General features: G+C 37.2%; 1 protein-coding gene across 1 annotated transcript in view; it reads left to right on the top strand.

The window, feature by feature from the left end:
* LOC135703439 (uncharacterized) overlaps window positions 1-12,808 on the top strand; it is an 84,039-nt gene that overhangs the window by 59,255 nt on the left and 11,976 nt on the right. Inside the window, exons 5-9 of the mRNA XM_065224676.1 lie at window positions 1,446-1,617; window positions 1,678-1,761; window positions 4,043-4,179; window positions 4,271-4,407; window positions 4,562-4,795. Coding sequence (XP_065080748.1) covers window positions 1,446-1,617; window positions 1,678-1,761; window positions 4,043-4,179; window positions 4,271-4,407; window positions 4,562-4,795 — 764 coding nt within the window. The remainder of the gene's footprint in view (window positions 1-1,445; window positions 1,618-1,677; window positions 1,762-4,042; window positions 4,180-4,270; window positions 4,408-4,561; window positions 4,796-12,808) is intronic.

Genomic DNA, 12,808 nt, shown 5'->3' with positions numbered 1-12,808 from the left:
TGACCTCGTACTTCTGCATAAAAATGAAGGTTACGGTGTTATTCTGATTGGAAAGATAAGTCCCCTTACCGTGTACCCACCCGACTCTATGCACCTGCTAGACAACAAGCGTAGATCTCTCCACCACCCATCGGCCGGTGGAAACAGTCAGTAAAAGAGAGGGAAAAACAAATCGCTCTCAGAGTGGCGGCAGTCGGAACCCATTCAATCAAACAACAAGGTGCGTCAGCGCGCGGTCTGAACTTTCGATTTCATAGCCCGTCATGCGTGCCGCCGCACCGAAGCTCTTCCCTGGCTTGTGCGGATTGACACGAGACTTGACCGTCTTCCCTTCCTTTGCCTCCTAAATGTCTTTCAGTCTTTCATCCGCTGCTGCTGGAAGCCACCCAGCACTGGTGGAAATTGTGTGATTTAATTACTCTCCGACTTCTCTCAATGTCACCACGAACCACGCGAAGCTGATCAGCAGTTTGCTGGTTTGGTGAGTCAAGTGGAAAATTGGCTACCACCACAATATGCGCTTTTCCTGACACTGACAGTGGTGCACATAAGGACACGGCTGTTGTAACGAACTAAAAGTGAATGTACGAGGCGTCTGCCTTTGCGAGATGAACGAGCTTAATTGGGTGGGGTTTAAAAATCGTTTAGACTTAATTCGCCATTTCCTGCTGAATAAGTTGTGATTGTTGTTTGGAAATAGAAATTAGGTGAAAACCGGTTTTGGCAAGGATACGGAGACGTTAAGGACGAAATGGTGGAATTTTTGATCAAGTCAATAAATAATTGGACAATTTGGTATGTTTGCATTGTTAATTCAATTCACTGTCAACTAAATAAACAATTAATTTAATTTAGAACGAACACTCAATTCTAAACCAATAGCAAATAAAAATAAAAAATCTGACACAAATCATCATTTTATAGATATGTTAAAAGTTTAACGACTCCGGCCACCCATTATGACCATTGGCAATTAATCACGCCAAGTAAGGTGCCACCACGGGTGCACTCATCTGAATCTATTTGGTTCAAGGTCACCGTCAGTACGTCCATCCAAAGCTTACGTTCAAAGGCATTTTAGTTTCCACTCAGTCTTCTTCGACTGGCATGGCGGTCATATAGAAAACCCACGCTCAACCTGACGCAATATCCTGCCTCGGTGATTGTTTAATTTAACGGTACACTGCCACACCTTCACTCCCTAACTGACGATGGGCGGATCAATGCTACTCGCGAAAAATCAAGCCATAGTTAATATGAACTTCAGAATGAAAAACGACCGATGACTAATTGATTCGCACTGCCATTTATGACGCTGTCATGCCACATGCGTCCACTTGGTCAGGCAAAATGTATACTTTTCACATTAGTGGAAATTGTACTGATCCCAATCACTCGGTGTGCAGGTAGCTGTTTCTAATGATATATTGGATGTGTCCCCACAGGTCGTTTACGTAGCGGACACGGCAGGTTACATTCCACTGACGTCGCTGCAAGCTTCCAGTCATCCTCGACTACCGCCAGCATACGGAAGCGATATCGACCCGGCTTGGCGACCAGACCCTTGGGATCGTGACTACAACCGGCGGCATCGGTTCAACAATACTCGAGTGCAACGTTAGTAGCATCTGACATTTTATTTTATAAATTAAGATTTTCATCAAAATTATATTGCAGATATTGAGGCCGAATGCCAAGATGACTACATGAAAATTAGGATTGGCTTCAACGGATCATTCAGTGGATTGTTGTATTCGTCCGGTAAGTAAACACTTCACTATTTATTACCTACACACTTAGAAAAAATCATGTAAATTTAGGTGTTCTGAGACTGACATACACGAGCGTCAATTTTGACATAAAATTTAGTCATAATAGATGCGAAAATCAGCTCAATCAAACGTACTTTTCGTCGAGTAGCGAACTTTTAAGTTTCGGAGCACTTAATTTTGCATGACATGTTTTTTTACGTGTCATCCTTTATGTCAAAGATGGATTCCGTCACGTGTAAAATTAGGAATCTTTAAGTGTGTAAGCTTCTCCGTGCGCGCACCCTTGGTGGATCATGCCGAGATGTTGCTTACTACTTACGTACTCAACTTGTCCCGGGGGCTTACTGTTAAAACTTGTTGTCCCTTTGCCTAACTTTCAATCGACATTTTGCAACTACGAGATGATCGTGAAACAGGCTGCTCTATGATGATGAATGACCGAAAGTCAAGTTTTTTTTTAGAAACGGTGCTGTTTGATGCACTAAATATGAAAATACAAATAGGGGAAATGATGGCTTCGGCATACCAGACTATTTTCGGCAACCCAAATTGAAACACTATTTTTACTGGATTTTCTTACGAAAACACTTCGCTGAATGCATGCAAACGGTTCTTTATGCTTTCAGCTTTAATTTGACTATATTTTTACCACTGAGAAAAAGCAATCTAGCAAGGTTTTCTTGAAATGAAACACACGCACTACAAATTGTAGCTGATTTCGAGTTGCCGATAATAGAACAGCAGATTTACATGCAGTTCAAATGGAACGGTTGCCGAAGAAAAACTGGTTGCCGACAATACTCGCTCTCACTAGAGAAGATTGGAGCTTTGTAAAAGCGTTTCAAAACAGTTTTTGACAATTCTTTCGACTGAAATTGTTAGAGCAGCTGGCAGCAAAAGATTGTAAACAAACCAATACTGCATATGTGTGCGTTCCTTGGAGAAAAAGGCTATAGAAAGAAGGTCGCTGCTTAGGTTGCCGAGAATACGTAAATTCCCCTAAGTGAAAATTTGCCATGGTGGCGTATACGTTACTTTGTTGTTACAAAGTAGTACAGTACTCGTACAATAATCGTGAACTTAAACCATCTACAAATTTTTGCAACTTTTCAATGCAAATGCTATTAAATTTTACCCACACGCTTAGAAAAAAATCACGTAAATTTAAAAAATCACGTAAAAATACTCAAAATTAAGTTAAAACAAACTCAACGTTGGGTTCTATCATTTAAGGTCCGCCGTTGAGTGAATCAGAAAAGCGGCGTTGGTTAAAATTTACTCAACTATTGAGTAATAATAAATGAACTCAAATATAAGTTTATTTTCATTGAGGTTGCTCTTATGCGCCTTTAACCGTTTCATTTTCACAACCGTTGATAGACGAGTGGTCAACACACGGGCCCCGTAATTTCAACGTCCATGGTTCGGTTCCAGTCTGCTCCATTTTATTATTTTGTTGTCAACTTGGTCAACGTGGATTCATGATTAAGATTACTCAAAATTGAGTTTTCTTCTTTAACTTAATTTTACCTAGCCCCACGGAAGCCACGTGATGAGTGAAAGGAACTCAATTTTGGGTACTTTTTCAATTTTGACATATAATTGAGTCATAATAGACGTGAAATTCAGCTCAATCAGAGGTACTTTTCGTCGAGTAACAAACTTTTCAGTCTCGGAGCACTTAATATTACATGACATGTTTGTTTACGTCTCATCATTTGTGTCAAAGATGGATTCCATCACGTTTAAAATTAGGTTTTTCTAAGTGTGCATTACTCCATCTCATTCTTCTACCTAGGGATGGATGAATTTTTATAGCCTCAAACAAAATGTTTTGCAAAATTTCCTACTAAAAATTGTTGGCTCCAGAAGACTGAAAAATAATTCTTCTTTAAAATTCAAGCCCTACTACTCGGACTGTTACTAGCAGCTAATATGATAAAGCACTAAGAAGTTAAGAACCATCTCCAATCCCACCAGTACCGTTACCAATTGACTATTATTACCCTTCTCATGTTTCCAGCTCTCCCGTTCCGATACTCTAATGCAAAAGACCTTCAGAAAAACCCAACACAATTGGGTGGTCTAGTTCTTCTTCTCACCTGTTGCACCCATAGGCTAACACATTTATCCGTTATATATTACAATGTTCTGATCACCCCATAGCACGGACCGTGGTAGCAATGATTCAGCAAGTTTCGATCATCTCATTTACATACCTTTCATCAACTTCCAATCAAAGCAACATTCTCACCCATTCTACTTGGCAGGCTACGCTTACGATCCGGACTGCATGTACATCAACGGTTCCGGTCGGGACTATTACGAATTCTTGATCCAGTTGAACCGATGCGGCACGCTGGGAAAGAACGCCAACGGTGGTGACGACAGTCGCAAGAATCCAACGGTAAGGACAATACGCGGCTTCGATTAAAGTGATCAATCTAGTAAGTAACAATAATACAACAATGTTTCTTTTTGGCCGGGATCGGTTGCAGAAAAACTTCATGTGGAATACGGTGACGGTGCAGTACAATCCACTGATCGAGGAAGAGTTCGATGAGCACTTTAAAGTGACTTGCGAGTATGGGTATGACTTTTGGAAAACCGTAACCTTTCCGTTTCTCGACGTTGAGTGAGTGTGCTTTTTTTCGCTACCATATTTATGTACAATATTCTCTCTTGTAATATACTGGCTTCCATGTGCTGGCCAATATGTTAATCATTAATTAAATGGAGTTGCGGGGGTGATTGATTAACAATAATATGGGATTCTTTTGAAATTTTAGAGTCGCCACCGGAAATCCCGTAGTGTTTACGCTGAGTCCTCCGGAGTGCTACATGGAGATACGCAACGGATATGGAACGAATGGAGCGCGAGTGACCGGACCAGTGCGGGTGGGAGATCCGTTGACGTTGATCATTTACATGAGGAGCAAATACGATGGGTTCGATATTGTCGTGAATGATTGTTTTGCACACAATGGAGCCAACAAGAGGATTCAGCTGATCGATGAGTATGGGTGAGTAGTGTGGTACCATTTGTCAAAAACATGCGTTGTTTCTACAACGTAATTTGATATAATTACGTTACAGTACGTTTGCTTAAGGTCCGTTGAGACTATCTGATTTCTTGGTCTGATTTTGACCGCCGCTATAATGAAAAATCTGCTCGAATTTACTTTCGACACACTTTGTCGAACCCTCCTGTTTGCTGGTGTTAACACTGCTTGTACATGTCGAAAGAACTGTCAATTTAGATTTCAAAACAAAACTGTATCAGGAATCAAAAGTAAATACTTCCATCATGAATTACCGGAAAATTGCTCTAGTTTCGGCAGACGTATTTGCTTTTATTATTTTAAATCAAATGAGAAGGAGAAGGTGAGCTTTGTGGAGTAGGAAATGGTTGCTCAGGAGGAACACCGGCAGGGATCTGGCTCATCTTGTCCTTCAAGAGCTGTCGATACCAACTTTAGACAAGCTAGTGGGAAAAGTTCTCACTAGATCTACATGATTCCTTGAGTTCTGAAAAGTTCTGTTAACAACTCAATTCTGCATAATTCTTTGAATACCTTCGGACGTCCCTGAAGTTTTGTTTCTCTTCTCCGGTAAAATTTCTTTAAATATCAACAATCTTTCCTGACGATCTGCAAATTTCTCGGTAGTTTTACAGATTTCTTTGAAGTTCTGTGTGTTCTTCAGAAGTTCTGCAAATTTTCCTAAAAATCTACAAAATTCCTGAATCCCAGAAGATTTAAGATCTTTGAAGATCAACAATTTTCTCTGATGTTTACAAAATTTATAATAATCTACGAACTTCTCGCAAGTTCTGCAATTTTCCCTGTAGACTTTCATGATTCAATGAATATCTGCAAATATCTCTGAATATCTACACAATTTCCTAAAGAATTAAAAGACTATCTAGAAATTTTTGAGCTTTCCGGAAGTTTTTGGAAGTTTTCTGAACTTTTACTATTTTTTTCTGAAGCTGAGCAAATATCTCTAAAGATCAGCGAACTTACCTGAAGTTCTGTAAATGTTTCTCAAAATCCAAGAACCGCAGTAAAAATTCTGAAAATTTATTTAAAAATCTGCTAATTTTTGAGTTGATTTACGATCTACCCACTGAACTTTTCTGAAGTTCCTAAAATTTATTTCAAATTCTGTTAAGTTTTCTGAAGTTCCTAAAATTTATTTCAAATTCTGTTAAGTTTTCTGAAGATTACTCTAAAGATCTACGAACTGCCCTGAATTTCAATAAATTTCACAGTAGATCTCCGAACTTTTCTAAGGTTCTGTAAATTTCTTTGTGGATTCTTGGTTTTCCATAAAGTTCTGCAGAATTATCAGAAATATTTTGATATTACCCAAAGCTTTACAAATTATCTGAAAATATTTGAACTTCGCTGAAGTTTAAAACATTTATCTGAAGATTAACGAATTTCTCTAAAGTTGTGTAAACACTTCTAAAGATCGGCGAACTTTCCCGAAGATCTGTGAGTTTTGCTAAAGTTTTGCAATTTTTTCTAATAACGTATGAACTTTCTAACGTTCTACAGACTTCTCTTAAGGTCTACGGACTTCTCTTAAGGTCTGCGGACTTCTCTGAAGTTCTTTAGTTCTATATGTTTCCGACTTCCATGGAGTTCTGCATAATCTTGTACTTTTGTACTTCGCTGCGATTTGTTTTTGGAATTGAGGTGCTTTTCTGACATTTAACGAATTTTTCTGAAGATCTCACATTTGTCTGAAACTGTGAAACTTTCTGTCAAATTCCTGCAAATATCTTTAAAGTTCTGTAAAGTTGTCTTAAGGGGTTACGCCTACCTGCAAGACCGAAAAAAGCGAAAGTTTGGATTTTTTTTCTCGAAAACGACGCAACATATTGAAAATCGGTTTTCTGCCGTTTATTGAACACACATTAAATGGTACATTTATCAGTCGATGCTGTAATAACGAGGTCTTGGTGCCCCGCACGGCTGCTCCCCGTGGACGATGTTCTAAAAAACGCTTTTTGCGGTGCCAACTGCGGTTTGTGATGTAATCATCTGATATAAAAAAAAAACATGCCAAATCGTTAAGCATGTGTTGAACTAGTCCTTGATCCTTCAGTTTTTTTTTAATTTTTTTGACAAAATGGCGGCCTTGCAAAGTTGAAGTGCCGATTTTCGATCCTTAAAATTTGTCTTTGATCGGCTGTAAAAAATCGAAATTAAATGATAGACGAAATCCGAACGATCGTGGACTGCACAAAATAGTACTGAACAGAAATCAAAACGAATCGGACGAATCGAATGTATACATTTCGAGAAATTTTTGGCACCGGTTATGAAAATATGATTCCGAGATAATCGCGTTTAAAGTTTCAAGTTGGGTTTAGTCCACTATAAGTGAATATTTTTGTACGTCGAATAACTTTCACAATTTTCATCGGATCAACTTGATCTTTTGAGGAGATATTCTTAACTTTATATACTTTCAATTAGGACAATAAAAAAAAATCGATTTTTTGAAAGTTTGCAGGTAGGCGTAACCCGTTAAGCTCCGTAGCTCTATTCCCAAGATCTACAAAAAAAAACCTTGAGGCTCAATAAATTTCTCAGTAGATCTGCAAACTTCTCTGATGTTTTGTAAATTCCTCTGCAGGCTCTCGGCTACCCTGAAGATCTGAAAATTTTCCTGAAGATCTTCTAAATTACCTTAAGTTGTCAAAATTTTATCTGAAAATATTTGAGCTTCCTTGAAGTTTTAAGTGTCTCTCTCAAGATCTACAAATTTTCCTGAAATCCAATTTTTTTTTTAATTTCGCCAGACTTCCCTGAAGTTCTGCAAATTTTACTGAAGATCCATTAACATTTATGAGATTCTGAAAATGTATCAGAAAATCTGCACACTTTGTTGTATTTGAAAATCTATGACCATTCTTGTGATTTTTTCAGAATTCTAAAGATCTACGAACTTTTCTGATGTTGAATAATGTTTCGGTAGGTCTCCAAACTTCAGTAAAATACTTGATATTTCACTGTAGATTCTTGGGCTTGTCTGAAGGTATGCGAATTTCGCTGAAGATTTGTAACATTTCGCTTATAGTTTTACAAATTGATCTGAAATTATTTTTGCTTGCTGAAAGTTTTGAAAATTTCTTAGAACATTTATCTGAAGATCTACGACCTCTCTTGTGATTTTTTTTATGAATTTCTGTAAATTTCTTTTAATTTGTTTGTAGTTCTGTTCTCAAGATCTACGAACAACCCTGAAGCTCAACAAATTTCTCAGTAGATCTCCGAACCTCTCTGAAGCTCTAAAAAATTCTATGTAGGCTATCAGACCTGCTGTCTGGCATGCTTATTCTTATACAATACATGCTTCGTATTATATAAACACTGTTTTGTTGACCATGCCGTGATCCAAGCCATTACGGCATCTTTTGGTCAATCAGACTGGAAAATAAAAATTAGTCAAACCATACACAGGACATTATTGAATAGTGAAATCGGTTTACCTTCTCTAATAAAAAATACCATACCCGAACGATAACTCAAATGATTGAACTATTCCACAAGTGGTTTGGATGATACCCTGGTCACGTCGTTAAACAAAATAACCATACACATTATATTAGGGTTACTGCTGGGTGCCATCAAAACACAAATCAAGTGTTCTTTAGCGGTTCAAATCCGTGAAATTTTAGAAAAAAAAAAAACAATATTTTCACCTAACTTGCCGCTATTTTGCTGGATGAGTCGAATGAAACCTATTTTGTTCGACAAATCAAACGTCAAATCTAATAATCCTGTCGAAAAAGTGTGAACGCATCCGAACATTGCATCCGACAAAATTATCGAACAGTCCGCTCGAATCAGACCAACAAATCAGATAGTCTACACAGAAATTCAAAACAACCCAAAATTAAGTTCTTTTCACTCATCTCCCATGTTCCGTACAATAAGCCAAATTTGGGTAAACCGGCTCAAAGTAGTTTGCATTTAAGCACGGCAAAAAAAATTACCCATCGCTAAGTTATTTTCAATTTTTTCTACCCAAAATTAAGTTCAATTAACTCAAATTTGGGTACATCGCATATTACTCAATTTTGGCTTCTTGTACGGAACTAGACGGTTGAGTCGAATCTTTCGTTCTATTTTTGACAACAATAGCGAGAGAAAATGAAACGGGCTGAGGTCAAATAACTCAAATTTGAGTTTAAAAAACCCAAGCGGTGGGTAGTTTTGTTTTTCTGTGTAAACATACCCTTAGGAAACAATGAAAACAAATGATAAGGATCATTGTTGCATTTTCCATCAAGTTTCATATTTCAGATACAAGTTAAAAACATCTCCTGTCGACCTACCCGCACAAACGCGAACCATAAATTGACCTTACCTAAAATGGTTAAAAATTGTTTATAATCCCTGCTAAACTTTAACTGAAATGGTTATGGAACTTTACATGAACGTTTAATGATAAAGTTTCAACCTTATGCATTATGGTTTTTTCGAACTGGACCTTACAAATAATGGGTTGTTAAAAACCATTACCGTTCCAAATTCTTGTTTTCTCCATACATTTTCGGAAAGAGAACTATATTAGAACCTTTTAACTTATGGTTTGAGAACATTAATGGTAATGGTTATGGTAGTCAGTAAGGTCCACGAATGGTTTTGTAACATCGATCAACTTTCCATTATATGTAAGGTCCAGTTCCAAATTTTCTTGATGACATTGTCAATGTGATAAATAGTCTCATCATCAATTACAACAGAGACGTTCTCATTTACTCGATTCCGCGAAATTACCATAAATTTTGTTTTACTTGTATTCAATTTCAACTGCTTATACTTCAACCATCTACTTCGAGAACGAAAACCTTCATTCAAGTGTAAAACGGCATCATCTAAATCCTTAGCTGCAACGAATAGCACAGTATCATCTGCAAAAAGATTAATGTCGCAAAATCGTAAAACACATCGCAAGTCATGAATATACATAATAAATAACAGGTACCCTAATACACTTCCCTGGGGCACTCCGAGGTTATTCCCCACGGGACTGGAAATAGAATCCTTAAAAACAGTCCGTTGAGTTCTGTCACACTAATTGCTTTCAAACCATTTATATGCAATACTCGTAATTCCAAAGCGTTTGATTGATCTTAACAATAAGGGCCTTGAAATTGTTTCAAAAGCGCGTTTAAGATCCAAAAAAAAACAGCAACAATCGTATCTTTACACTCCAAGTTATTTTTCCACTTCGCTAATACCAAATTCAACACGGTTTCACAAGAATGACCTTCCCGATATCCCGATTGTTCTGGTATCAACAAACTATTACTATTTAAATACTCCAACAGCTGGCCTTTCACAACAAGTTCTAAAATTTTATCTAATGTGTGCAACATGTTGATGGGACGAAACTCTTCGGCTTTAACCGTTCCAGCAACTTTTTGAATAGGGCCCACTAAGGATTCCTTCCACATTTGTGGCACATGTCCAGTTTGCAATGATTCATTAATAAGAATCAGCAATCTTGAATAACTCTAGCATTAACATTATCTACTCCAGCCGATTTTCCTAATGAAAAACAAATAACTCTAAGTTCATCTAATGTAATTGGGTGAAAAACTTCAACTCTACAATTACTATTGACTGGCTATTTTATTTCGTCATTAATCATTAAACATAGCAGCAATTACTTGTTCTGACTGTTCTAATGTGCCATTAAAAGTTTTGGACCGCGGTTTGCAGTTACTAGGTTTTAATAAAGATTTCAAAATTTTCCATAACTCTTTGCTGTTGTTTTGATGCTGATCAATCTTCCTTTGAACAAATTCACAACGAGTTAACTTTATCGATTGTGAATACTTATTATGCGCGATTGTGTACCTATTCCAATAATTGTCATTATTTGATCTACAAAACTTTTTGTACCATCTGTCCCTTTTCCGTATAATACGAAAAAGATCCAAATTGTACCAGCTGTTCGAGTTCTTCAAAGAAACAAACTTTTGTTCAACTAGTTGATTAGTACACGTTTTCAAAGCGTTATTAAGAACAGCTGTAGATTCATCTTAGTTACCAGCCGCGAATGGAAAATCCACGCTCCTCTCAACAAGATTCGAAACAGCTTGCTTTGAATATTTTCTCCAGCACTTCAATTTTACAAAATTATCGTTATCGTTCTTAGACCATCTAAGGCATTAATCACTAAGGTCTCATGATCGGTTATTTTCAAATCAGTATCCGTAACTGAACAAATGGAGTCAAAATTGGAATAAACGTGGTCAATTAAAGTTCTACTGTGTCTGGAAATACGCGGATCTACCGTTTGTTTTAAATTAAAAAAGCTCAGTTAAACGCTTCAAATGATTCGAATTATGGTTATCACGCCACTTAATATTAAAATCACCAGCCAATATATTTAATTTACTAGAATCAAGGAATGTCTCGAGCCAGTTCTCTAAAACTTCAACAAAACTCTGGTCACTAGAACAGGGAGAATGATACAAAGCACCATAATTACCCATCTTCATGCCACGTACAACTGTAATGCCCAAGAACCAGTTACCATCGATAACTTCATTGATACGAAGCTCGAATTGAACTGATTCATTGACATAAATAGCAACACCGCCAATGTGTCTAGAATGTGATAAACAAGCAGCAACAATATATCCCGGAATACTATACTGATCAAAAGCTTCAGTTTCTACAATATGAGTTTCTGATAATAAAACTAAAAGAGGACGTAATGCTACGTAGTTTGTTGACAACCCCGCAATATTCAAATACAAAAAATCGAATTGATTCACTTTCCTGGAACTTGGCTGCTTTTTATTGAAACGCAAGCTGCTTTTCTTCTGATCAAAAAGTCTTTTGTAGTGCAAACATTCCGAGCTAAATGCGGCATGGTTGACGTCCAAGTTCATGTTACGTTCTTTATTCATTTTCAAACAATTAATACATTTCAATACAGTTGACGTACACTCCGACGTTTTGTGTTGTTGGCTGCACATAGAGCATCTCTCACAATTTTTGCAATCCATACTCTTGTGCCCAAATTCTCCAACATTTGAAGCATCTCAACACATTAATCGCGGAAACTATCGAGCACCGATCAAACCCTACATTTACTTTTTTTGCACATAACAAACATTTATAAGTATCGACATCGACTTCAATTACAACACTAAACTTGTTATAAGTGAAGCGTGGATTTTCAAACATGTTCACTACTTTTACATCATTAATAGCGATGTCTTCATTTTGACTTTTTAAGTAGTCAATAAAGACATCGGAAGAAAACTGATCGCTCATGCCCACTATTTTCAATCTTGGCAACCGAAGTGGGAACAACAGCACTATATTTTCCACCCAGATTGCTTTCAATACCAGTTTTTACATCATTTAGTTTAGCTCCTGCTGCACACTCAGCAATAATAGAGTCATCTTTACCATTCCTAAAATTACTGATTTTGTGTGTTTTTGGATCCAACTGTGTTTTCAAAACTTACGATCTTATCTTCACAAGCTTGTTTGGACTCTTTTGATTTAATCATAATGACCGGACGAGTCTTACGATTACTCTGTTTGTTACTGTTACTGATATTTTTACTTTTACTTGCACGACTTTGTCTTTTTTCTCGAAAAAAAATATCATCATTATCACTATTACTACTTAGTAATTTACGTTTTTTGGGTCCGGTATTTTGGTCCGACTCCGACAGAATCGTTCTAGATACACTGCGCTGGATATTCGTTACAGCTATTTTTTTCCACAGTGATTTGAAAAAATGAGTTTTTCATATTGTCCATATTCTCACAAATTAATTTTTCAATACCATTTACATTTCGGCTAATGTCTACCATCCCGCTGTTGAACGCAATGTCTATCTGAGCAGCAATGTGATCTCCCATGCCACTGATCGAGTCCGAGAGCTGAAATATATTCTTCATCTCTTCCTCTATCCTTTTGACGCGCGAGACCAGATCATTCTGCTCTCGATTCTGCTCGTTGCAACTCTGATCTGATAGACA

The sequence above is a fragment of the Ochlerotatus camptorhynchus genome, unplaced genomic scaffold (genome assembly GCF_037179485.1).
Source record: "Ochlerotatus camptorhynchus isolate MF236.1 unplaced genomic scaffold, CSIRO-AGI_Acam_v1.1 ptg000213l, whole genome shotgun sequence".
NCBI classification, from domain to species: domain Eukaryota; kingdom Metazoa; phylum Arthropoda; class Insecta; order Diptera; family Culicidae; genus Ochlerotatus; species Ochlerotatus camptorhynchus.
This window is presented reverse-complemented; position numbering and strand designations above follow the sequence as displayed.